We start from the raw sequence: 27995 nt of genomic DNA, 5'->3' as shown, positions 1-27995 counted from the left end.
TTCTGCCATGCATCATTACTGTTGTGTGCAGACATACAACATCTCACAAGTGAAGTCTTCATAATTACCCTGTCAGGGGTCCATGAGCAATCACATCAAATATAATGTTCAATTAAAGATCAAAGACACACACATAATTTAACAAACATTTAATGGGCAGAAACTGTAATACAACCACAAAATAAATCACAAAAAGAGCAGAGAACGAAAAGTACATGAACTCATATCGCAACCTGTAAAGATCTGTGCCGGCAGACGTCTCGTTAAAACTAAAGTTCAACTCTCAAACTCAGACTAAACTCATATGAGAAGGCACATAAACAGTCACATATTCACTATAAAAGGAGCCGTTCCACAGAAACATGCATGCTTTAATGATACGAAATAGGCTTTGAGGGGCGGGACAATCTAGCAATTATCTGATCACAAGACAGGGCTTTATTCTGATTGGTTCTCAGGCTACAGAGAGCATTTTGGGAAGATTTTCCACCCGGATCCAAACTAAGTTTTCCTATTAACACTTTGGAAGGTGGATGATTTTCAAATAGGAATAGTTCACCCAAAGAAAATTCAGTTCTCTCGTGACACATAGTCTCAGTTAACATTTTGAGTCACTGCAGGAAAAATGCAATGAAGGAACGATGACGGAGGCTGAAAATAGGACCTTATCTCTCGTATTCAACAGAAGCAAGCAAGCCATACAGGTATGAAGCCAAATAAGTGACAGTTAATGATGGAAATAAAATAATTTTTTGGGTGAAGGATTCCTTTCCTGTCAAAATTACTCGACCGTCACAACATCAGAATCTCCTTCCGGTCCTTCATCTATGACCTTGCTGAGCTCAGCCACGCCAGCCTCTTCCTCGCCCTCCTCTACGCCTTCTACACCCTCCTCCTCGCACACCACTGCACCCTCTTCCTCTTTGGCGCCTCCCATCTCCATCTCATCAATCCCCTCCCCTTTCCCAATGGTTTCTGCTACAGGCTCCGCCTCTTCTACAGGGACCTCCTCTTCCTGAGTCAGCTCCTTCAGGCTTTCACTGGTCAAATCAGACACTTCCATCACCATGGAGTCCTCGGGATCCTGGTCTTCTTGGTTCATGTTGAACGGGTTTTCACCCTGCAAAACGAATTAAACTCAGTATATGTATAAATCAAGCTATTTCAATATACCAATTACTAATAAGCGGACGTAAACACAGTCAACCATGAACAGGAAAAAAAAAGCATCTAGGTCGAACCCTAATTGTTAGCAGTCAGTGGCCGATCATGTTTAAAATAAGTATACATCTAGCATCTCCGGCAAAGTTATGAGTTCAACACCCAGGGAATAATGTACAGGTTCAATAAGTCACTTTGGACAAAACCAGCTTCCAAATGAATAATGGAAAACAGACAAACCTTCAGGAAGCTCTCCAGTTTCTTGCCTATAACGTTGTGGTTGAGAATACTGCGAGCCACAGACAGACTCGACTTCTTCGACAGCTCCATCATACCCTGAAACCCAACAGCACAGGGCAGAGAGTCAGTGAAAGAAGAGGTGAGTGATGAACATTTGATAATAATTGAATAGAGCGTACCTTGCGGTTGTAGTTGTGGTCGTTTGATTTGAGGTGTTTTTGAATCAGTGGGTGCTGCATTGGGATGAAGACGTCACAGGCTGTGCAGTGAGCCGCCTCCACCTTCTTCATGAAGTGCTCCATACCGATATCTACACACACACACACACACACGAGAAACTAGTTAAGCAAGACGGATTCGCACCTCAACCGAGAGACAGAATATCAGAGTTTAGAGTCGTACCTCGTGTCAGATCCTGGTCTTTGAACACCTGACAGATGGTGGCGCTGTGATTCTCCATATGACTCACCAGATGCTTTGTCTTATTAAACTTACTGTTTAGATACTCCTACAACACACACACACACACACACACACACATTAACACAACTCACCGGGCTTCGACAGGATGTGCACAAACTGACCGGACACCAGCTCATACGTTTCCACTGATATAGATTCCCATGTAAGTGCAAGTGTCTGTACCTGCAGGAAGTCGTTGGTGGGTTTTGAAAGCTGATTGGACAAATACTTGAAGTGATCTTTGTGGAACTTGCTCTCCAGATGGGCGGCCATATCGTCGCTGTAAAAGGAGCGGAACTTGCAGATGGAACATGCGAAGGTCAACCTGGAGACCAACAGAGACACGCTCATGAAACACAAACATGCCTCCGAGAACACTGCATTCAATGAAGGATGGACAATCTGACCTGTGAGCAGAGACTTTGACCCCTGTCTTTTCAAAGAAGCCCCTCCTCCTCCTGATTTTGGACGCAGAGAGTGGAGACTGTTTCCCCTTGGTCTGAGCACCATTCTCCTGATTGGACGGACCTGAAGAGAGACAGATGTATTGGAAAGAGAGACACTCTACCAGAGATTACACACACACACACACATAGCTTTCTTGCACTCATTCAGATTATAATGTTGGTCAGACATCATTTTCAGTAAGAGGCATACGTTTGTGGAACGCTTTACCATCCGAAATTAAAACATTGACAGAACTCAAGGTTTTTAATACACATTTAAAGCAATGGCTGAAACTGAAACAACTCTGTGAACACTGACTGTATAGGATACAACACAATGCATACAAACATAATGTTGCATATGCTAGCACGCACAGACATATGCACACTTTTGTCTTCTTGTATTGTTAAATGTGTCTAAACTCTGTTTATAGTGATTTCTACATCCACTTAAGCCCATATCTTATTTCATGTATGGGATGTATTTATTGTATGTATTTTCATAGTTATAAATTTTAAACTCAATACTCTGTAATTTTTGTTTTAATTTTAAAAGCCTAACCAGGGACAGGGGTTGCAAATTAGTCATGGCTAGAAACCTGTATGCGTGGCATCTACTTTGTATTCTTTATAAAGCAATGTTTTATGCATTTGTCCCTGTCAAATAAACATTAAATTAAATAAATAAAATAATTTTCCTAATGTCCTCAAATCAATAAGGAAGCAAAACTCAAACTTACCAGCACTCTCTCCACCATCTCCTGGGCTGGACTCCTGAAAAGCAGAGAACATTTACAATTTTGCTTAGCAAAACCTTTGAATATGAAATGACACGAATGTCAGACTCGACACCATTTCGTTACACATCACATTTTAAGAAGTGATTGTTCTGTTACATCACACGCACAATAAAGCTCCGCCCACACTCACATCAGCAGTTGTTACATCCTCAGAGTCCTTTTTCTTTTCTCCAGCTGCTGCTTCTGAAAAACAAGTACACATTTTGAACAAAAAGACAGACTGGGACATGCAGAGATTGGACCATACTAACAGCAGTTTAGGAGGCACCGATTGTGCCAACAGTAGTTCTGAAGGAACTACAGGGACAACTCCAGGAATGTGCCAATGGAAGTTCTGTAGGCATCATTGGGAATGAAAAATAATAAAATAAAACAATTCTGCAGGGATCACAGGACTGTACCAACGGCAAAACTGGAGGCATTGTGGGTCTGTACCAACAGTAGATCTGGAGGCATTATGGGACTGTACCAACAGTAGTTTGTGAGGTGTTAAGGAATGCAACAACAGGTGTTCTGGAAGTAATATGGGGACTGTCCCAACAGTAGTTCTGGAGGCATTATAGGAACTGTACCCACAATAGTTCTGGAGGAATTATGGGAACCATGCCAACAGGCATTTTGGGAACCATGCCAACAGGTGTTCTGGGGGAGCTGTACCAACAGTTGATCTGGAGGCATTATGAGGACTACACAAATGGTAGTTCTGGAGTCATAATGTGGGGTGGTAACAACAGTAGATCTGGAGGCATTATGGGACTGTACCAACAGTAGTTTGTGAGGTGTTAAGGAATGCAACAACAGGTGTTCTGGAAGTAATATGGGGACTGTCCCAACAGTAGTTCTGGAGGCATTATAGGAACTGTACCCACAATAGTTCTGGAGGAATTATGGGAACCATGCCAACAGGCATTTTGGGAACCATGCCAACAGGTGTTCTGGGGGAGCTGTACCAACAGTTGATCTGGAGGCATTATGAGGACTACACAAATGGTAGTTCTGGAGTCATAATGTGGGGTGGTAACAACAGTAGATCTGGAAGCATTATGGAGGGCTGTACCAAAAGTTGAACTGAAGCAATAGGGACTGTACCAAACGGTGATCTGGGAAATCTACCAACAGTATTTCTGGAGGGGTTATGGGGACTGTACCAACTGTAGTACTGAGGGCTTTGTGGGATTGTACCAACAGTAAGTTCTGAAGGCATTATATGGACTGGAGGCAAATGGGGATTGTACCAACCATAGTTCTGGAGGAATTATGGAAATTAGAACCCTTGCAGATCTGCTGTTGGTACAGAGCTTTACCAACATTAGTTCTGGAGGCAATATAGGGATAGGTATGAAGTTTAGAACAGTACCGTTGACAGGCTTGTCTCCTGTGGCTTCAGTTTTGCCCATCTTTGACTCTGGCTCACCCACTGCACTCAGGGTCTGTTTCCTTTTCTTCTGTCCAACACGCTGAGACTTTACTTGCTGCTATGGCAACACAAAAACTGCATCACGTGTGTGTATATAACCACTGCATCACCATCCATTCATACCAAATCTAACCCAAAACTCGCACGCATGGACACATTCTGATTTTCCGTAAACTGCTGCTAACACTGAGAGGACAATAATTCAAGCACTACCTTTAAAGGTTAGTTTATCCAATAGCAAAAACACAGTCGTTATTTAATAACCCAGTGTTGTTAGAAAACCCTATGACTTATTATTTTATGGAACACAAAAGAAATTGATTAATGTCCATGTTTCTCTTTTTAATACGACCCATGTGAAAGCGGACAGGTACTGTCAAACTCCAAAAAAGGACAATAAAAGTATTACATGTAGTCCAAACATCTGGTGTCTGATTTATCAGAAACAAAACGTAAAGTCATATGGGTTTGGATCAACAGGAGGATGAGAAAATCATGATCATTTTGGACTAACCATTCAACAAACTAAAATTTAAATGCACTATGGTAAATATGACATGCACTTACCAGCATAAATACACACAGCTTCAGATTATCTTAGTGTGTACTGATTTGTAACCATCATACCACTGTGCCTGAGGCATTGTGAGCTGTATTATAGATAAATACTTTACAATTATTCTTCTGTTTTGGGTTTAACTGGAATTGGCAAAAAAGAATAAAAGGAATTGTTTAATTTGGAGTGGGCACAAACTGGGGCAGTAGAGACATAAGGCATTGGGAGTTCAGCTGGACTGCGCTGAAAGTTAGCCTACATGCAGGGTGAACGCTGGTCTCTCAGCTTCCCTGGCCAGATGGCTGGGAGTGGGAAGTACTTACTCGGTTGAGGGGTTTCTTGCGGCCGCGCTGTCGGTTGGCCCTTGGCCCCCCTCCAAAGTTCCGGATAGGGAAGTCCTGGCGGCCTTGCTGAGACTGGAATGCCCCGCTCTCGTTGTACATGCGATGGGCCAGGAGCGAGGGTAGCTTTCCTCGCCCTGCAGGGGAGCGGCCCTGGCCTCCACCCCGCCCACTTCCTCCCCCGACAGAGGAGTCCTGCCTGCGGCTGAAGCCGCGCCCCCCTGATGCTCCGCCCCTTCGTGGGGATTTCTGCCTTGCCCGCCAGCCGGAGCCCGAGAAGGCGTCTTGATTTGGCCACATTTTGGCAGATCCGAAAGCAGAGGTGGCACTGTCATAGCCGCCACCACCCCCTCCGCTCATGCCCCCAAAGCCCATGCCTCCACGCTGGGCCATCATGTCAACCCGGGTGTCACTGTAACCAAAGTTACTGGATCTGTAGAGATCACGGGAGCCGAGGGAGGAGGAGCGTGAGTCAAAAGACTCGTATTGTTCAAACCTGCAGAGGGATGGAGGCGCAGAGCAAAGGTAAAGCAATGACCACCTTTTAAGTGATTCAGTCTTTATATGTTGGCTTTTATTTTCATCATTTTTCAAATGATGTCATTGATCAAGATTCTATTGTTCAAATAAACTTAAAATGGGTGACAAATTGCACTTTGATCAGTTATCATTCAATCAAACCATTCCACAGCATTGGCCAGTCTGTAGACAAAGATTGCAATTGTATTGTGGGAAGAGATGCAAAGGCAGTGTAAGCTGTCAGGCTGTGGAAAGGCTTCAGAACAATGGTTGCTCAGATGGACATATAAGGCAACAATCTAGAAAAAGCCAAAATTGCACAGTTGACAAAGTACTGATGTGTTTTGGTTATAGTTAACACAGGAAGGGGAGCAAATCTGAGATATGGGGTGATCCTTTGGGGTTCGGGGATGGCAAGATTAGCATTATTTGTGAAGGAACAGTCAGTTCTGTGAACTAAATATTATTGAGTGGAAGTGGGTTGATTACTTGTAAGCAAAGCAACATTCTCAAGAGAGCCTTTACAAGACAATGACTAAATCGGTGTTGTTTTCGTAATTGCCAATCAATATGGAAACAGGACACCCATTTAAATGGTAGAAGCCAATTCAAGCAAAGCATGAACTTCTGGCTATCCCACCTGAATGTATTCAATGAAACAAACAACATCTGCCTGCACCTTGAGGACATAATACAACACTTCTAATGAGCAAAACCAATTGTTGTAGGGATAAACTGAAGGAAGGCAGTTATTGCTGAGGTTGTCCTTGCAAAAATGGTCAACATCTGCAGAGTGAGGTCAAATGTGCATCCTACATTACTAATAACTGAAGTACTGATAAACTTCCATTTCCAATTATTAAGAAAATTGGCTTATGTATTGAATCTATTCAACATCTGGCTGGATGGAAAACGAGAGCTCCAATCCATTTTCAGACATAATAGGATCTCACATATCTAGTGAAGTGAACTCCAGTGTGTGTGTGTGTGTGTTACCTGTCACCGCGAGCTCCACCTTTCATCCCCCCCTCCAGCTGCGTCAGCATGTCCAATCGCTGGTTGATTTTGGCAATGACATCATCTGCGTTTGACCCAGAGGACAGCAGAGATCCTCCAGACAAACCCCTCTTCGTGCGGTCATAACTACCCCCTCCAAATCTCTCTCCACTGTCTTTATAGCCATACAGGTCATAACTGCCCGAGCCTGAGTCCCCAGGAAGGAGAAGAGAGAATGTGTTTATCAAGAATGCTCAAGAGACATTCAATTAATCATCCATCACCAAACACAAATTCCCAAAGGAAGAAGTTAGAATGTATGTTCAATGAACGTATGTGGTGGGGTTCAAGTTTAAAAGAACATCCAAAAATGTAAATTCTGTCAAGACCAATGCCTGATAACTTGAGCCATTAAAGTTCCCCATTACTGAGACTATGGCATTAGGGATGCCGCGATTATACGGTTTGACTGTAGAAGCAATACCAGGTGGTGTAACTGGTTTGTGTCAATTGGCGTTTCGTGTTTTTCATAAAAATATGATAATATACAGGGAAATTCATGTGCAATAAATGCACTCTTCTATTGCAGTGCAATAATTAGTGTTTTTATTTTTACACAATTTCTCAGATTATTAAGAGAACAGAGGTGCTTTCAGCATGTCCCGCTCAATATTGCAAAAACACATACAAGTAAAACTGAGATAATGTTAATTTTCATATGATATTTTAAAATTATCATTCTTTTGATGGACACTTACAAACACTCTACAAGGATAAAATGTGTAATATTTCTCAATCTTTTGTGGTTACACCACTTGTTCAGGTGCATTCAGTGTTACCATAAATGACATGAAACATTATGCATGCTTTTAAAATGTTTTTTAATTGCTCATCTTGACAACCCCCATTTGTCACTGACCCAAAATAAAAAGCTGTGGTGCCTTTAAAGTGATTAATTGTTTGTTTGTTTTTTTGGGGGTGGGGTTATCCCCTTTTCTGCCCAATTGCCACTACTTAGTAGGTCCTCGTGGTGGCACGGTTACTCGCCACAATCCGGGTGGTGGAGGACAAGTGTCAGTTGCCTCCGCTTCTGAGACCGTCAATCGGCGCATCTGATCACGTGACTCGTTGTGCATGACACCGTGGAGACTCACAGCATGTGGAGACTCATGCTACTCTCCACGATCCACACACAACTCACCACACGCCCCATTGAGAGAACCACTAATCACCACCACGAGGAGGTTACCCCATGTGACTCTACCCTCCCTAGCAACCGGACCAATTTGGTTACCTCATGTGACTCTACTCTCCCTAGCAACCGGACCAATTTGGTTACCTCATGTGACTCTACCCTCCCTAGCAACCGGCCCAATTTGGTTACCTCATGTGACTCTACTCTCCCTAGCAACCGGACCAATTTGGTTACCTCATGTGACTCTACCCTCCCTAGCAACTGGCCCAATTTGGTTACCGCATGTGACTCTACCCTCCCTAGCAATCCGAACAATTTGGTTGCTAAGGAGACCTGACTGGAGTCACTCAAACTCGCGACTCCAGGTGTGATAGACAATACTCGCTGAGATACACAGACCCACATCTGTTGTTGATTATTTATGTCGGGGTGTCTGACAGAAAACAGTAACATTGAAGCACATCACTGAACTCAGGATGCACATAAGAGGCGTTGAGCCCCATGTTGGAACACCGCTTACTAAATACCGCCCATTTATTTATTGTGCATTTATCAGTTTCCCTGTTGTAGGGCTGTGCTCATCATCCATATATCACTAATAAATATGTCCACTAACAGGTTCAATTGTGATAAAAACAAATTTTTGCCCCAGTGCTGTTGCATAATAAGCAAATAATCGTAAAGCCGGTTGGCCGTGACTTTCTCAGACGATAATCTAACAGTCAAACAGTCATTCTGTGGCACCACTAGCTAATAAGTTAGTTTATTTTGCAGTTTCGCACATTCAAAATAAATGAATAAACATGCGTTCCTCACCTCTGGATGATCCTCCGGCACCTCCCCATCCAGAGAATCCTGAAGCATTCAAGAAACAATAGCTTTGTCCATTACTGCATTCCCAGTAGTTTATATTTGATAAGCATGTGATAAACATACTCACGCAGCCCACGGTCATCTCAAAATATACATTAAGACATTATTAAATCACAACGCGGGCTGCAAAGAGTAACACTTATCAAGAGAACATCTGTTTGGGGAAACATTCACCCCTGATGTCAACATTATCTGATGCAGGGTGTTTAAGAATTTAAATACTAGTAAGAAAACAGAAATAACAGAATAAAACAGCAATGCGTTGAATAAACAGCACATTAAAAGGATAGTTAACCCAAAAAAATGAACATTCATGGACGCCATGAGCATGACACTTTTGAGGTGAATGTCCCCTTTAACACCGATACAAACACAAAACTGCTACAGTTAATCTATATAGTATTAAATGTGACCGGCATCGATTAATCGAACAATAGATAATCGGCAGCCATCTTACAACAACACAGCGCCTCCATTTCACTTATTCAAACACTTTCTAAAGCGAAATCAGATTTTAAACCCATTATTCCGTCTCGATTCAGAATTACGCGATTTTAGACGCGAAACAATCGATGCGCGTAACTCGATTAATCGCGCGCGCTTCTTTCATACACATCTCTATAACATAGATTAATAAAATCTTTACAGATTTACATTTTAAAGCACTAACGTGAAACAAATTCGACGAGTTTTGCCGTTATAAACTGATAAACGCATTAATACGTGAAAGATCTTCCTCCGGCACATTTACACATGTGGTTAGTGATAAATTAATTAACAATCGATGATGAAACATCTTTCAATTTATACAAAATCCATTAATGAGGGCTGGATATGTAAAACATACAAACTGCGCCATTCCACGCACTTTAAACGGTAAAACATCTCTGGCTTGCGTTTGCATAAACACATTGTGACTCCAGTTAACAAATGTTTGTATAAAATATATAAAGAGTAAAAACCTGAAGAATATCCTCGATCCATCCTGCAGCAGAAGAGAATGAGTGATTGTGTGCGAACTAAGCGCTCGGAATAGGCCGCACTGACTCCACCCACAAATATGACTGACGTCTGAACGGACCAATGATCAACCTTCAATGACCGGAAAAGCGCGCGGAGTGACGATATTTACATGTTTCAAAATAAAAGTGTGTTTTGAATTTTCTCACACAAAGAACAATTACAAATGTTTAGTTTTAGATTTATGAGTGAAATAAATCCAGTTGTTCAAATTAATTGAAGAGACTTTCACTTATGTTATAGAACTTACTCATACGGGGTAAATACCTAAAAAACACGTTGTTATAGGACTACAAATCCCATCTGCATGTGTGCTCCATGCTTTACAAAATGGCTGATATTTGTAGTCTAATTTCGCGACGCGTAATCAACATGCTGTTTTCAAAGACACAACGGCTTCCACATCCACACACGATGAATGGCTGTGTGTGACTTATGTTCAAGAACAAAACATGAAATTCTCCTCTAGTAATTCTAAGAAAATATAAACGAATCAAACCTCTAAACCGATTCAAAATATTTCAAAATGAAATATCGAATTGTCTTACACAAAGACACATCACAAATATTTAGTTTACATCTACTAACAGTCTGCTTTAGATCAGCTCGCTAATGGCTTGAGTAATCTTTTAGGAAATAGTGTTGGTCTGCTGTCTGTTATTGGATAAAGATCCATGATTCTATCACATTATTATTGTAACGGATTGAGTTACTGGGGCAACTGCTGTCTTGCACTTTCTAAATATGTGTGTGTAGCTTTTGGTGGATTAGATATAAATTAAACTATAATAAAAAAAAAAATATTACCAATCTAGTAACAATAAAAAATGGCAGTATTAGGTCTAAATATTGTGTACAAAAAAAAAAACAAATCACACAAAATGTATTCAAATGTGATTTCCCTTTAAATCTATTCATTTATTCAGACGAAATCTGATTAAGAACATTTTAGCCAATTTCCACAAAAAAGCAGATTTCAGCAGAGCAAGTAGAAATGTGATTTAAAGAACTCACAAAGCACCATAGAGTAATGATCAGATATATAAAAATAGTCAAAAGATGCAAGTACAATACAAAGAACATACACGTTTGGTCCCACCATTTCAGAAATTTATATATAGCCTATTTTATAAGATAAATAAAGAATATTAGTGTGAAGTTATGTAAAAACTCAAATATCGTTCGAAACCCTGTTTTGGCTTTACACTTATAAAATAACATATCTGTAGTAAGCAGGCGCTTTGATTTGCCTGTGGGTGTTTTTAAGACACATCAGTAACACATGGAAAGCTTATAGCAACATTATGAGTCTGGATACAGACAATCCTTCATGTTTAACCAACCCACATAATGAAACAAGAATTAGAGTGACCGATGAGGAAGAAAAAACTGCAGCAGAAAAGCACCAAATATCACTGATCAAATGCCTTCTGACACAAGAGTTTGTCTCAGTTTGTCACCGATGGACGGATTCTCTTTGATGCCAGTTCTTCCACTGCAAATGTGTAGTTATACTGCAGAAACACAATTCATGATTAAGAATAAAATATATAATGAGCTAACACACAAAGAACCTGAAGCAACTAATCACTAAACACACTAAAGGCAAATTCAAAACAAAAGTCCTCAGGGAGAGACGTCACTACGTTTTCTCAAAATGATGTCTTCTCAGTGGATAATTAGAAAACAATTAAACATCATGATGCAGAAAATGTAAAATGAGAAAAGATCTCACCTCGTTCTCAATGTCCAGCACTGATTTTATCCGGATATCACACAATGAACTTATAGACACCTGATAGACACAGACAGAGGAGTCCTTTATTACACGGCTTACAAGGAATTACAATGATGTCTGTGATGTCTTTCGTATCACTCCACACTCTCTTCTCACATAATGAAATCATTCACACGTAAATCATTAACGTTCATGCATTATTTGGTAAGTAGGTGTAGTGTATTATGGTAGTGTCATGAGCACAGTTCTGCGTATGGGCTCCTGATCACCCAGACAGGTTTTATTTTTCCATAATGATCAGTTGACTGAACATTATTCCTGACATGTAAAGATAATCAGTGATGTCTCACCTTTGTGTTCGACTCAAACTTCGGGTGTAGAATGAAAGGAACTCCATCCATCGCTGAACATGAGAGACAATAAACAAGAGTGTTTCGCAACAGAATGACAAGTCGCAATATTGTTGTTACTTCAGCGATGGAAAATGTCATGAAAAACTAAATTATGACTAACATTATTATTGGAGCTCAGGGAACAAATGATAATGATTTAGAGTTGATAATGAACTGCAGATCATTCCTGTAGCAAGACAGATACAGTGATGATGTGGTGAAGTTCAAATGGTTGCTGTACCTGTTATACCATAGATGTTACTATGGTTACCGCTGTCGGACACCACCTCCAATGACTTGCTCGTTTCTAGGTTACTGCGACGTCGACTGACCTTTGGGGGGGCAGCAGGATGGTTGCTATGGAAACAAGCAAGACAGATACTGGGTGAAGTCTGCACCTACCAACACCCTTTCAACCCCTCAGAACATCCTAGCAACCACATAGCAACATCCTGGAAACCATCCATTTCTTTGAAGTCTTATAAATACATGTGTCTAGTTGAGTAGATACTCCAGCGGCAAATGGCAGATTTGCATCTGTCTTACGATTCAGATCAGTCAACTGTTATAGTGTGGTTTGGGAAGTTTCACCGGGTTTGACGATCTGTTTCTGGATTTGCAAGAGTCTACCTGGGTTTGAGAGGCAGTGGTGGTCCAGCTCCATCTAGTGAGAGACTTCTCAAGTCCAGACTAACACTACGAGGCTTGGCCTGAGGCACTGGAGTGGAGAACGGGCCCTTTAAACACCAGACAATAAATCCATTCATGTCCCTGTAATGCAAACACACACGTTAGAGTGACTAGAGTACCTGATTCTAGAGCATGATTAAAGACTCTTTGATTTTAGAACAGCTGTATCGTGTCTGATTCTAGAACAGATACATATAGTATCTGATTTTAGAACATCTGTACATAGTGTCTGATTCTAGAACAGCCGTATAGGGTCTGATTCTAGAACAGCCGTATTGGGTCTGATTCTAGAACAGATATACTGTGTATAGTGTTTGATTTTAGAACGACCAGATAGTGTCTGATTCATACTGTGTAGAGAAGAAAAGAAGAGAAAGAAGAGACATACTGTGTATAGTGTCTGATTCTAGAACAGCCATATTGGGTCTGATTCTAGAACAGACACTATCCGGCCGTTCTAAAATCAAACACTATACACAGTATATCTGTTCTAGAATCAGACCCAATACGGCTGTTCTAGAATCAGACACTATTCTAGAACAGATATACTGTGTATAGTGTCTGATTCTAGAACAGCCATATAGTGTCTGATTCTAGAAGAGACATACGGTGTATAGTGTCTGATTCTAGAACAGCCGTATAGTGTCTGATTCTAGAAGAGACATACTGTGTATAGTGTCTGATTCTAGAACAGCCGTATAGTGTCTGATTCTAGAAGAGACATACTGTGTATAGTGTCTGATTCTAGAACAGCCGTATAGTGTCTGATTCAAGAACATTGAATTGTGACTGATTCTGGTTTCCGTACTCATCATTGTACGCTGTATGAACTGGTAGGCTGGTCGTCATTAAGTCTACGTAGACAACTTCATTTGCATATTTTCCTATACAAGGCCATGTTGGGTAAATTGCCGGCATATCTATGTAATCTCCTGATGAAAAATTCCAGCAGTTTTCATCTCCGATCCACGAGGTGGCTTTCTTACCAGGTTCCAAGGGTTTTTACTGAGCTGGGGAAAAAAGCCTTCTCTTACTTTACGCCATGGTCTTGGAATAACTTGCAAAATTTGCTACATCTAACTGATCTAGTCCCATTAAATGATTTTAAGACCATGTTAAAATGCCATATAACTCAAAAATGTAACTGCCATATGTGACCTGTTCTTTTCTATGTGTGATGCTTGTTTGTTTGTTGACCATGTTGTATTTTGTACTTAAATTGTAACTGGTGTGCCGTCTTGGCCAGGTCTCCCTCGAAAAAGAGACTTTAGTCTCAAGGGACTTCCTGGTTAAACAAAGGTTATAAAACAGCCGTATAGTGTCTGATTCTAGAACAGCCGTATAGTGTCTGATTCTAGAACAGCCGTATAGTGTCTGATTCTAGAACAGCCGTATAGTGTCTGATTCTAGAACAGCCGTATAGTGTCTGATTCTAGAACAGCCATGTAGTGTCTGATTCTAGAACAGCCGTATAGTGTCTGATTCTAGAACAGATATACTGTATATAGTGTCTGATTCTAGAACAGCCATATAGTGTCTGATTCTAGAACAGCTGTACAGGGTCTGATTCTAGAACAGCCGTATAGTGTTTGATTCTAGAACATCCGTATTGGGTCTGATTCTAGAACAGATATACTGTGTATAGTGTTTGATTTTAGAACAGCCGCATAGTGTCTGATTCTAGAACATCTGTACAAACTTTCTGATTTATGAACAGCCGTATAGTGTCTGATTCTAGAACAGATATACTGTGTACAGTGTCTGATTCTAGAACAGGTGTGTATATAGTATCGGATTCTAGAACATATATAGAGTGTCTCATTTTAGAACATCCGTATAGTGTCTGATTCTAGAACAAATATACTGTGTATAGCATCTGATTCTAGAACAAATATACTGTGTATAGTGTCTGATTCTAGAACAGCCATAGTGTCTGATTCTAGAACAGATATACTGTGTATAGTGTCTGATTCTAGAACAGATATACTGTGTATAGTGTCTGATTCTAGAACAACCGTATAGTGTCTGATTTTAGAACGGATACACTGTGTATAGTGTCTGATTCTAGAACAGCCATATAGTGTCTGATTCTAGAACAGCTATACGGTGTATAGTGTCTGATTCTAGAACAGCCATATAGTGTCTGACTCTAGAATAGCCATATAGTGTGATTTTAGAACAGATATACTGTGTATAGTGTCTGATTCTACAACAGCCATATAGTGTCTGATTCTAGAACAGCCGTATAGTGTCTGATTCTAGAACAGCCATATAGTGTCTGATTTTAGAACAGCCGTATAGTGTCTGATTCTAGAACAGATACACTGTGTATAGTGTCTTATTCTAGAACAGCCGTATAGTGTCTGATTCTAGAACAGATATACTGTGTATAGTGTCTGATTCTAGAACAGTCGTATAGTGTCTGATTCTAGAACAGACATACTGCATATATTGTCTGATTCTAGAACAGCCGTATAGTGTCTGATTCTAGAACAGATATACTGTGTACAGTGTCTGATTCTAGAACAGATATACTATATATAGTGTCTTATTCTAGAACAGCCATATAGTGTCTGATTCTAGAACAGATATACTGTGTATAGTGTCTGATTCTAGAACAGTCGTATAGTGTCTGATTCTAGAACAGATATACTGTGTACAGTGTCTGATTCTAGAACAGGTGTGTATATAGTATCGGATTCTAGAACATATATAGAGAGTGTCTCATTTTAGAACAGCCGTATAGTGTCTGATTCTACAACAAATATACTGTGTATAGCATCTGATTCTAGAACAGATATACTGTATATAGTGTCTGATTCTAGAACAGATATACTGTATATAGTGTCTGATTCTAGAACAGATATACTGTGTATAGTGTCTGATTCTACAACAAATATACTGTGTATAGTGTCTGATTCTAGAACAGCCATATAGTGTCTGATTCTAGAACAGCCGTATAGTGTTTTAATGTAGACGTATATAGTATCTGATTATAAAATAGCTGTGTATAGTGTTTGATTCTAGAACAGATATACTGTATATAGTGTCTGATTCTAGAACAGCCATATAGTGTCTGATTCTAGAACAGCCGTATAGTGTTTGATTCTAGAACAGCCGTATAGTGTCTGATTCTAGAACAGCCGTATAGTGTCTGATTCTAGAACAGCCGTATAGTGTTTTAATGTAGACGTATATAGTATCTGATTATAAAATAGCTGTGTAGTGTTTGATTCTAGAACAGATATACTGTATATAGTGTCTGATTCTAGAACAGCCGTATAGTGTCTGATTCTAGAACAGCCATGTAGTGTCTGATTCTAGAACAGCCGTATAGTGTCTGATTCTAGAACAGATATACTGTATATAGTGTCTGATTCTAGAACAGCCGTATAGTGTCTGATTCTAGAACAGCTGTACAGGGTCTGATTCTAGAACAGCCGTATAGTGCTTGATTCTAGAACATCCGTATTGGGTCTGATTCTAGAACAGATATACTGTGTATAGTGTTTGATTTTAGAACAGCCGCATAGTGTCTGATTCTAGAACATCTGTACAAACTTTCTGATTTATGAACAGCCAGTATAGTGTCTGATTCTAGAACAGATATACTGTGTACAGTGTCTGATTCTAGAACAGGTGTGTATATAGTATCGGATTCTAGAACATATATAGAGAGTGTCTCATTTTAGAACATCCGTATAGTGTCTGATTCTAGAACAAATATACTGTGTATAGCATCTGATTCTAGAACAAATATACTGTGTATAGTGTCTGATTCTAGAACAGCCATAGTGTCTGATTCTAGAACAGATATACTGTGTATAGTGTCTGATTCTAGAACAGATATACTGTGTATAGTGTCTGATTCTAGAACAACCGTATAGTGTCTGATTTTAGAATGGATACACTGTGTATAGTGTCTGATTCTAGAACAGCCATATAGTGTCTGATTCTAGAACAGCTATACGGTGTATAGTGTCTGATTCTAGAACAGCCATATAGTGTCTGACTCTAGAATAGCCATATAGTGTGATTTTAGAACAGATATACTGTGTATAGTGTCTGATTCTACAACAGCCATATAGTGTCTGATTCTAGAACAGCCGTATAGTGTCTGATTCTAGAACAGCCATATAGTGTCTGATTTTAGAACAGCCGTATAGTGTCTGATTCTAGAACAGATACACTGTGTATAGTGTCTGATTCTAGAACAGCCGTGATAGTGTCTGATTCTAGAACAGATATACTATGTATAGTGTCTTATTCTAGAACAGCCGTATAGTGTCTGATTCTAGAACAGATATACTGTGTATAGTGTCTGATTCTAGAACAGTCAGTATAGTGTCTGATTCTAGAACAGACATACTGCATATATTGTCTGATTCTAGAACAGCCGTATAGTGTCTGATTCTAGAACAGATATACTGTGTACAGTGTCTGATTCTAGAACAGATATACTATATATAGTGTCTTATTCTAGAACAGCCATATAGTGTCTGATTCTAGAACAGATATACTGCATATATTGTCTGATTCTAGAACAGCCGTATAGTGTCTGATTCTAGAACAGATATACTGTGTACAGTGTCTGATTCTAGAACAGATATACTATATATAGTGTCTTATTCTAGAACAGCCATATAGTGTCTGATTCTAGAACAGATATACTGTGTATAGTGTCTGATTCTAGAACAGTCGTATAGTGTCTGATTCTAGAACAGATATACTGTGTACAGTGTCTGATTCTAGAACAGGTGTGTATAGTATCGGATTCTAGAACATATATAGAGAGTGTCTCATTTTAGAACAGCCGTGATAGTGTCTGATTCTACAACAAATATACTGTGTATAGCATCTGATTCTAGAACAGATATACTGTGTATAGTGTCTGATTCTAGAACAGATATACTGTATATAGTGTCTGATTCTAGAACAGATATACTGTATATAGTGTCTGATTCTAGAACAGATATACTGTATATAGTGTCTGATTCTAGAACAGATATACTGTGTATAGTGTCTGATTCTAGAACAGATATACTGTATATAGTGTCTGATTCTACAACAAATATACTGTGTATAGCATCTGATTCTAGAACAAATATACTGTGTATAGTGTCTGATTCTAGAACAGCCATATAGTGTCTGATTCTAGAACAGCCGTATAGTGTCTGATTCTAGAACAGCCGTATAGTGTCTGATTCTAGAACAGCCGTATAGTGTTTTAATGTAGACGTATATAGTATCTGATTATAAAATAGCTGTGTAGTGTTTGATTCTAGAACAGATATACTGTATATAGTGTCTGATTCTAGAACAGCCGTATAGTGTCTGATTCTAGAACAGCCATGTAGTGTCTGATTCTAGAACAGCCGTATAGTGTCTGATTCTAGAACAGATATACTGTATATAGTGTCTGATTCTAGAACAGCCGTATAGTGTCTGATTCTAGAACAGCTGTACAGGGTCTGATTCTAGAACAGCCGTATAGTGCTTGATTCTAGAACATCCGTATTGGGTCTGATTCTAGAACAGATATACTGTGTATAGTGTTTGATTTTAGAACAGCCGCATAGTGTCTGATTCTAGAACATCTGTACAAACTTTCTGATTTATGAACAGCCGTATAGTGTCTGATTCTAGAACAGATATACTGTGTACAGTGTCTGATTCTAGAACAGGTGTGTATATAGTATCGGATTCTAGAACATATATAGAGAGTGTCTCATTTTAGAACATCCGTATAGTGTCTGATTCTAGAACAAATATACTGTGTATAGCATCTGATTCTAGAACAAATATACTGTGTATAGTGTCTGATTCTAGAACAGCCATAGTGTCTGATTCTAGAACAGATATACTGTGTATAGTGTCTGATTCTAGAACAGATATACTGTGTATAGTGTCTGATTCTAGAACAACCGTGATAGTGTCTGATTTTAGAATGGATACACTGTGTATAGTGTCTGATTCTAGAACAGCCATATAGTGTCTGATTCTAGAACAGCTATACGGTGTATAGTGTCTGATTCTAGAACAGCCATATAGTGTCTGACTCTAGAATAGCCATATAGTGTGATTTTAGAACAGATATACTGTGTATAGTGTCTGATTCTACAACAGCCATATAGTGTCTGATTCTAGAACAGCCGTATAGTGTCTGATTCTAGAACAGCCATATAGTGTCTGATTTTAGAACAGCCGTATAGTGTCTGATTCTAGAACAGATACACTGTGTATAGTGTCTGATTCTAGAACAGCCGTATAGTGTCTGATTCTAGAACAGATATACTATGTATAGTGTCTTATTCTAGAACAGCCGTATAGTGTCTGATTCTAGAACAGATATACTGTGTATAGTGTCTGATTCTAGAACAGTCGTATAGTGTCTGATTCTAGAACAGACATACTGCATATATTGTCTGATTCTAGAACAGCCGTATAGTGTCTGATTCTAGAACAGATATACTGTGTACAGTGTCTGATTCTAGAACAGATATACTATATATAGTGTCTTATTCTAGAACAGCCATATAGTGTCTGATTCTAGAACAGATATACTGCATATATTGTCTGATTCTAGAACAGCCGTATAGTGTCTGATTCTAGAACAGATATACTGTGTACAGTGTCTGATTCTAGAACAGATATACTATATATAGTGTCTTATTCTAGAACAGCCATATAGTGTCTGATTCTAGAACAGATATACTGTGTATAGTGTCTGATTCTAGAACAGTCGTATAGTGTCTGATTCTAGAACAGATATACTGTGTACAGTGTCTGATTCTAGAACAGGTGTGTATAGTATCGGATTCTAGAACATATATAGAGAGTGTCTCATTTTAGAACAGCCGTATAGTGTCTGATTCTACAACAAATATACTGTGTATAGCATCTGATTCTAGAACAGATATACTGTGTATAGTGTCTGATTCTAGAACAGATATACTGTATATAGTGTCTGATTCTAGAACAGATATACTGTATATAGTGTCTGATTCTAGAACAGATATACTGTATATAGTGTCTGATTCTAGAACAGATATACTGTGTATAGTGTCTGATTCTAGAACAGATATACTGTATATAGTGTCTGATTCTACAACAAATATACTGTGTATAGCATCTGATTCTAGAACAAATATACTGTGTATAGTGTCTGATTCTAGAACAGCCATATAGTGTCTGATTCTAGAACAGCCGTATAGTGTCTGATTCTAGAACAGCCGTATAGTGTCTGATTCTAGAACAGCCGTATAGTGTTTTAATGTAGACGTATATAGTATCTGATTATAAAATAGCTGTGTATAGTGTTTGATTCTAGAACAGATATACTGTATATAGTGTCTGATTCTAGAACAGCCGTATAGTGTCTGATTCTAGAACAGCCGTATAGTGTTTGATTCTAGAACAGCCGTATAGTGTCTGATTCTAGAACAGCCGTATAGTGTTTTAATGTAGACGTATATAGTATCTGATTATAAAATAGCTGTGTATAGTGTTTGATTCTAGAACAGATATACTGTATATAGTGTCTGATTCTAGAACAGCCGTATAGTGTCTGATTCTAGAACAGCCGTATAGTGTTTTAATGTAGATGTATATAGTATCTGATTATAAAATAGCTGTGTATAGTGTTTGATTCTAGAACAGATATACTGTATATAGTGTCTGATTCTAGAACAGCCGTATAGTGTCTGATTCTAGAACAGCCGTATAGTGTCTGATTCTAGAACAGCCGTATAGTGTCTGATTCTAGAACAGCCGTATAGTGTTTTAATGTAGATGTATATAGTATCTGATTATAAAATAGCTGTGTATAGTGTTTGATTCTAGAACAGGTGTGTGTATATATATATATATAGTATCGAATTCTAGAACAGATATAATTGTCTGAATCTAGAACAGATATATAGAGTGTCTGAATCTAGAACAGATATATAGTGTGTCTGATTCTAGAACAGATATATAGAGTGTCTGAATCTAGAACAGATATATAGTGTGTCTGATTCTAGAACAGGTGTCATCTCACCCCAGGCAGGTGTACTGCTGCAGCATGGTCTTGTTCTTGGCCGTCAGTCTGAGCTCTAGAACTGCTGTTGTAATGCTGCCCACAGGAACAATCCGCACACAGACACGCTTCTTCTTCCCAACAGATGCCTCTGCACACACACACACGGTTTACACTTACACTGAGATAAACACAGCAGGCCGAGAGTGAGATTTGCATGGACAATGTAAAACCTAAAAAAGACTGTACACCAGTATGTGAACACAAACACTTATACCTACACAAGCTCGATTTATTGTTTATTTGTTGTCCAAAATGTGCCAAAACTGAAATCCTGAAGCTGAGACAGCATCTTCTATAATGGGGTTTCTAATTCAGGTCAACTACTGTCATGGCGGAAAGGATTTAAGAACATTGAAGTCAACTTTAAGTTAACCTTATTTAAGCTAAAGTGCTAAAATGTATATGTTTATAGCTATCTGAATAATAACACATCTGGTTGAATGGCAAAGACATTTATAGGAAACTCTATCGTTCTCTTGAGTACTGAGGATTGCTGCCACCACAGTAATGCCATAATGCACAATGTAATGAATTGTCCCAGCATTCATGTCTGCATTTGTGTACTTGTGTAGAGTATGTTTCTGTCCTAAATCAGGCAGGTTTGTGGATGTTCTTACTGGGCTCCAGGTATTCTGGGATGTAGCAGTATCCGTGAGGAATCGTCTCTTTATCAGAAATCACCTGCACATCTGCCACGACCATCCCTCCAGACAGATCCTTCAGAGAGAACATTGTACTTATGACACTTGCTTTGCTGTTTTACATTAATGCGGTTAAACCTGAATACTTTGAAGTTCACTGTATATTTGTCACCTTGCTGTAACACATAAAGTATCCTGATTTGAGTCCAAACCCCCGACTGAAGTTAGCGGAGACGCCATCTTCAGTGAGACTGACCTAAACACACACACCATTCAGTGATGACTCGGAGGAGATTCAAATATCTGATAGCGTGTGCAGGTGTGAGTGGTTGTCATGGTTACCAGGGTGAAATGACTGGGGCAGGTGGTCCCGTTAGATGCCCATGCCACCGCAGTGATGGGCCTGCTGGTGGCGCTAGATACTTCAAACACAGACATCTAGAGACACACACACATTAATGGAGCTTCAACAGAATAGTGACAGATTTTAAATGTCCCCAAAACTATATGCTACAGTATCCAGTCTTCATCATCTTTCTCTCTTCTACACTTGTTTATTTTATTTTAAGATATATTTAATGAGCTCTTTATTATCAAAGACAAAAAGGAAGTTGATTGGAGCTCATAAAGTGACTTACTGTCTTCTGAGATGTTAGGCAGAATAACAGACTCAGTCACCATTCACTGTCATTGTATGGGGAAAAGCAATGAAAGTCAATGGTGACTGAGGATAACATACTGCCTAACATCTCATCTTGTGTTTCACTGAAGACAAAAAGTCATACACAAATGGAACAAAACAAAAAACAAGGTAAGTAAATGAAAAAAAAATGTAATTTGGGTGTACTGTCCCTTTAACTGAGCTAAACATCACACTGAACATGTTATGAAATAAAAAGAGGATAATGGTTTGATTTATTGTATGTCCATCCATCTGTTAATCACACCGTTTATATTGATGAATATCGATGGTTTATCACCCGTTTCTGAGATCGACGCAGCACTGATCATTGTTTCATTAGTTTAACATACCGACTATATTCAACATGTAAAGTTGAACAGTGCTGAGGATGAGTCTGATAAACATCTGAGCAGTATTGAGTACTTACAGGCTGTTTGTTGTAAAGTTTCTTCTTGTCAAACTGAACTGAACTCACCGCAGTCACTGAACAGGAAGTGAACACTGAAGGACTGCAACTCCCACAGTGCACATGCTGACGTCACAGTGGTAGAGCGCATGCTCAGAACGGGTCAGGGAACGTGATGACGCCACAGCGGTAGTGCGCATGCTCATAACGGGACAGAAAAGTTTCGTGACGAATGAATACACATCTCTATGAATATAGTATTACAACATTTGTTGTTTTTGTAATCTTGAATCTGAAACTCTTATTCATTTATTTTGTAATTGTAAATACTCTGAAGACTTTTGGAAGCAGGTATCTATGATGGTTTTTGATGCATTCTACAAAATAATCAGAATAGATGAGGCTATGATCTTCTTCTTGGATTGTAATACTGGCTCAGATATAATTGATAACACATTAAAGTTAATAATTCTTCTCGGGAAGTTTCATATACATAAAGCTAAAGTAATGTCTATAACACCCTCATTTAATTTATTTTGTAAAGATCTTAAAATATTTTATGACTCATTGAAGTCAATCACTACAAATAAGAAGTGCATAAAACCATCTCATATTTTGAAAAAAAATTTCTGTAGAATTTAATGTTTTACTCTGTATAATGTAAGATCACTTTTATGTTTCCCCCAATATCTGTTTGTCTTATGTTTGATGTTAAATGTCATTGTAAGCTTTTATGAAAGTTGAATAAAAAAAAATAAAAATAAAAAGTATTACAAAATTATTTTTCATTTCATTTTCAATCATTTTAATGCATGATTAATTATATTTATTTATTTTCTTTGATTCTGACCTTTTTCGAATTGTTCTTTGTTCATGTAATGTGCAAAACAAAGAAAGAAAGCGAATTTTACAAGTTCAATGCCATGATGACGTCACGCATAAACCCTAAAACGAACATAAAAACGAAATAAACAACTTTACTTCGTATATAATACACGAGTTTTAACAGAATAATTAATGCAAGTTATTTTATGAAATTACAGTGGATATTAAAGTCTAGACATCACAGGTTTTGTGATGTAAAAAATTAAAACAAATATGAATCATATCAGAATGTTTTCACCTTTAATGTAAAAACTACAACCTATATAATGCCACTGAAAACCAAAGTGACACATTTCACAGAAATAAAATATAAAACTATAATATCCACTGTATAAGCTTCATATTCCTGCATTAAAAAAAACCCTCCAAATATTGCCCCCATTGACTTCCACAGTGAGTGTCTCACTGGAACACATTTGTGCTTTTATTAAAGGGAGGAATGCATTTAAATTATTTTTTGTGGTAATCAGAGCAAGCTCCTCCTCTCTTGGCCTAGTCTAGCTCCTCCTCTATGGATCTAGTGAAGCGGCACTCATGTTGCAAACTAATGGCTGTTAACGTTAATGCAAGACCTTCTTCAGGTCGAACTTAACCTCTGAGGAATTGTTTTTATTGTTGATGCGAAAAGATTAGGTCAAAGTAACCATAAGACTGACATGGAACTGGAGATGCTGGCATAGCTGATATCGCCTGACCTTTCTTTAACATTTTTCATGATTTCTCTGCATTGTTTCTGTGCCAAACGGCATGTCTGACTATCTGTGCACCCCTGCTTTTATTCTTCCCCATGTATTAAGGCTATTTGTGAATTGATCTCAATTAAATTAATGTAATAAATGATGCTCCTAATATGCTATTTGCTTTTAAACTTGGGAACTGAGTTGCCCTCGCAGGTGTGATACAAAAATAAGATGATTACTTATTTGCTTGTCTTATCTCGATTATTCCTTTTATATGAACACTTTGGATCTCCACCTCAAAAAGAACAATTAATGCATGTACAACAGTGTAGTTTGGATTTAATTGACATGGAATATCATTTTGGATGGACTCAGTCCACATCTTATCAAATCACTGTCTTAATCAAATGTACAGCAACATAAAAATCAATCTTTAATCTAGGAACAAACTGTATAATAAGATATAAGATACAAAACTGCAAGACTACAAGACAATACAAAACAAAGTTTACCCAGATCTACCCCATCAGTGATCTTGTGGAAGGTGAGGGTTGTGCAGGCAAGACACATGAATATTAATTTTATCATATGTTTCCATGTCCTCAATTCTCTCAAAGGTGAAAAGGAAGGAGTCTGGATTTTGTCCTCATCCATTTCACCTTCATAGGAAATAGTGTCAATAAACAGGTCCTGCATTGTTATGGCCAACAAGGCATCATCCTCGTTCATCCTTATGACCTGTGGTAACTGAACTTTACCAGCAAAGTGAGTTCTGTTCTCCTCCACCCAATCACAGGCAAGCAGAATCCGTTTCATCACCGCAGAGTCAAAAGATATGACATTTCAATAATAATGTAATTAGTCAAGTGCTGCTCAAACACTTTTATGAAACAGGAAAGTTTATTACATAAACAAAAAATAGTCAAACAAGACACAAAAGCAATGATGTCTGGCACAGATGAGGTGACCTCCATGACGTCTGGCACAGATGAGGAGAACTCCGTGACATCTGGCACAGATGAGGAGACCTCCGTGACGTCTGGCACAGATGGGGTGACCTCCGTGACGTCTGGCACAGATGGGGTGACCTCCGTGACGTCTGGCACAGATGGGGTGACCTCCGTGACGTCTGGCACAGATGGGGTGACCTCCGTGACGTCTGGCACAGATGAGGAGAACTCCGTGACATCTGGCACAGATGAGGAGACCTCCGTGACGTCTGGCACAGATGGGGTGACCTCCGTGACGTCTGGCACAGATGGGGTGACCTCCATGACGTCTGGCACAGATGTGGTGACCTCCATGATGTCTGGCACAGATGGGGTGACCTCCGTGACGTGTGGCACAGATGTGGTGACCTCCATGATGTCTGGCACAGATGGGGTGACCTCCGTGACGTCTGGCACAGATGGGGTGACCTCCGTGACGTCTGGCACAGATGGGGTGACCTCCGTGACGTCTGGCACAGATGAGGAGACCTCCGTGACGTCTGGCACAGATGAGGAGACCTCCGTGACGTCTGGCACAGATGAGGAGACCTCCGTGACGTCTGGCACAGATGGGGTGACCTCCGTGACGTCTGGCACAGATGGGGTGACCTCCGTGACGTCTGGCACAGATGAGGAGACCTCCGTGACGTCTGGCACAGATGGGGTGACCTCCGTGACGTCTGGCACAGATGGGGAGACCTCCGTGACGTCTGGCACAGATGGGGTGACCTCCGTGACGTCTGGCACAGATGCGGTGAACTCCATGACGTCTGGCACAGATGGGGTGACCTCCGTGACGTCTGGCACAGATGGGGTGACCTCCGTGACGTCTGGCACAGATGGGGTGACCTCCATGACGTCTGGCACAGATGGGGTGACCTCCGTGACGTCTGGCACAGATGAGGAGACCTCCGTGACGTCTGGCACAGATGGGGTGACCTCCGTGACGTCTGGCACAGATGGGGAGACCTCCATGACGTCTGGCACAGATGGGGTGACCTCCGTGACGTCTGGCACAGATGGGGTGACCTCCATGACGTCTGGCACAGATGGGGTGACCTCCATGACATCTGGCACAGATGAGGTGACCTCCATGACATCTGGCACAGATGAGGAGACCTCCATGACGTCTGGCACAGATGGGGTGACCTCCGTGATGTCTGGCACAGATGGGGTGACCTCCATGATGTCTGGCACAGATGAGGAGACCTCCATGACGTCTGGCACAGATGGGGTCTGGCACAGATAGGGTGACCTCCGTGACGTCTGGCACAGATGGGGTGACCTCCATGACGTCTGGCACAGATGGGGAGACCTCCATGACGTCTCCATGACACAACACATTTAAATATTATACAACAATATATCTTCTGGAGCAGTCTCATGTAAGCAGAAAACAAAGTTGATCATATTGTATTATACCATAGTCAGTCTCAATACTGGATTCTGATTGGCTGGAAGGTGGTGCAGTTGTTGTATGGAGACATGTCTGTCTTGCTTTGGCACATGGGCAGTGCCAGGATCATATGCTGCTATTCTGCTGCCCATGCTGCGATATCTACGGCTCATATATTGAAAATGACTTTGCAGAAGGAGGCCCTCCAACATTCACCTCAACAGAACGTGGAACACCTGCATCATCAGCTGCTATTTGGTGGTTTAAGCAACTTTGCTTCCTTGTGTCCCGAAATATCATCGCAGTATCCATTTCTGACAGAACCTCCTCCTCCAAAATGATGAATATGGTGTCCATTCATGGGCAGAAGAGCGAAGACTTTAGATACCTGCACTCATAAGGAAGAATTCCACTCCCGACTGCAACTTCAGCATTTGTCTTGCATTCATCCAGTTCACAAATTGGGTTTTGGCTTGTTTTTCTGAACATGTATAGGAGAGCACGGCTTAAAGAATGATTTATCAACAGCATATTTGGCATCACTGCATTGGCATGACAGGTGCCGTTTAGCTGAAATTTCAGTTACCCTTTGCCTATGTTTTCTGTTAATGTGAACCAGCAAGTTCCTTTTATTTATTTGAATGCCACAGTGCGTGCAAGTCACCCTGACTCGCTGCCGGACGCATAATCCAACTACTGACGATGGTGCTGCTTGGGTTAAAGGTGATGCTGCTGGGGATGGAGTTTTATCATCTGTTAATGCTGATCCTCTGTAAAGATGCTTTGAAACGATGCGTGTTGTGAAAGGTGCTCTACAATAAAATAACTTGACTAATGTATTCGGCAGCGTTGACTCGAGTCATGTGAAATCCCCTTAACGTGTATAAACTTTTACAAATTAATATCTCTTCCGCCCTTTTCTCTCCGTGATGAAGAAGGTAGACTCACATGCCGATGCTGAATTAAAGACCAACATGCCCCTCTCATTCAGTCGGCCGCTACATGTACCAGGTCATTCAGTTTGTTTATGAATGAGTTTCAGGACCGCACACGCTGCTGTAGACAAGCACGCGATTGGCTGCTGCTGTAATCAATCATGAGGGTGTAAGAGCATCACGTCTGCCGTGAGAACATAAGAGCATTTACTATAAGTGCATACATTGTACCATAGGAGTCCCATCACATACAGGCTCGATTGCTCTTTCCAAGTACTCCTGGTGTCAAATTTACCCGAATCTGAATATAAAACCTGAATCACTGTATTATTGTGAATTTCAAGTTTGATGTGATTCAAGTTCAAAATTGCAAATTCAATTTCAAGTAACCATGTTCACATTCACGTCCCGATGGAGAACCTCTATAGAACCGCATTTAAACCTCGATTTGAGTT

At 39.9% G+C, this 27995-nt stretch overlaps 2 protein-coding genes across 3 annotated transcripts; both read right to left on the bottom strand.

The window, feature by feature from the left end:
• Window positions 1–134: 134 nt before the first annotated feature.
• Window positions 135–10060, bottom strand: akap8l (A kinase (PRKA) anchor protein 8-like). 2 transcript variants are annotated; one of them, XM_052138196.1, is made up of 13 exons: window positions 9969–10060; window positions 8950–8988; window positions 6939–7146; window positions 5406–5919; window positions 4467–4584; window positions 3240–3292; window positions 3050–3083; window positions 2271–2391; window positions 2047–2188; window positions 1804–1909; window positions 1581–1711; window positions 1402–1497; window positions 135–1120 (listed from the first exon to the last, which is right to left on the bottom strand). In XM_052138196.1, the coding sequence occupies exons 1-13, from the start codon at window positions 9988–9990 to the stop codon at window positions 782–784; spliced, it is 1923 nt and encodes a 640-aa protein (XP_051994156.1). In that variant the 5' UTR covers window positions 9991–10060; the 3' UTR covers window positions 135–781. The 2 variants fall into 2 exon arrangements, with proteins under 2 accessions (XP_051994156.1, XP_051994157.1); XM_052138197.1 differs by having other exon boundaries at window positions 4467–4581.
• An 869-nt stretch (window positions 10061–10929) lies between these two features.
• mvb12a (multivesicular body subunit 12A) lies at window positions 10930–22763 on the bottom strand. The gene is made up of 10 exons (XM_052137886.1): window positions 22677–22763; window positions 21910–22005; window positions 21740–21823; window positions 21544–21643; window positions 20885–21014; window positions 12787–12927; window positions 12398–12513; window positions 12115–12167; window positions 11762–11821; window positions 10930–11540 (listed from the first exon to the last, which is right to left on the bottom strand). The coding sequence occupies exons 2-10, from the start codon at window positions 22003–22005 to the stop codon at window positions 11475–11477; spliced, it is 846 nt and encodes a 281-aa protein (XP_051993846.1). The 5' UTR covers window positions 22677–22763; the 3' UTR covers window positions 10930–11474.
• Window positions 22764–27995: the final 5232 nt, after the last annotated feature.

Source organism: Xyrauchen texanus, chromosome 11 (assembly GCF_025860055.1).
Source record: "Xyrauchen texanus isolate HMW12.3.18 chromosome 11, RBS_HiC_50CHRs, whole genome shotgun sequence".
In the NCBI taxonomy this organism is placed as follows: domain Eukaryota; kingdom Metazoa; phylum Chordata; class Actinopteri; order Cypriniformes; family Catostomidae; genus Xyrauchen; species Xyrauchen texanus.
Note: the sequence above shows the minus strand (reverse complement) of the source record. Positions and strands in the feature narration are given on the sequence as shown.

Excerpts from the sequence above, each read along its gene's own strand:
- akap8l (XM_052138196.1), bottom strand. The coding sequence starts at position 9,990 with ATGGATCGAGGATATTCTTCAG. Across the intron at positions 4,585-5,405 it reads GCAAGAAACCCCTCAACCGA|CAGCAAGTAAAGTCTCAGCG; the intron begins GTAAGTACTTCC and ends GTGTTGCCATAG. Across the intron at positions 3,293-4,466 it reads AGGAGACAAGCCTGTCAACG|AAGCAGCAGCTGGAGAAAAG; the intron begins GTACTGTTCTAA and ends CTTGTTTTTCAG.
- mvb12a (XM_052137886.1), bottom strand. The coding sequence starts at position 22,005 with ATGTCTGTGTTTGAAGTATCTAGCGCCACCAGCAGGCCCATCACTGCG. Across the intron at positions 21,644-21,739 it reads ACTTTATGTGTTACAGCAAG|GATCTGTCTGGAGGGATGGT; the intron begins GTGACAAATATA and ends TTCTCTCTGAAG. Across the intron at positions 21,015-21,543 it reads CCCAGAATACCTGGAGCCCA|AGGCATCTGTTGGGAAGAAG; the intron begins GTAAGAACATCC and ends GTGTGTGTGCAG.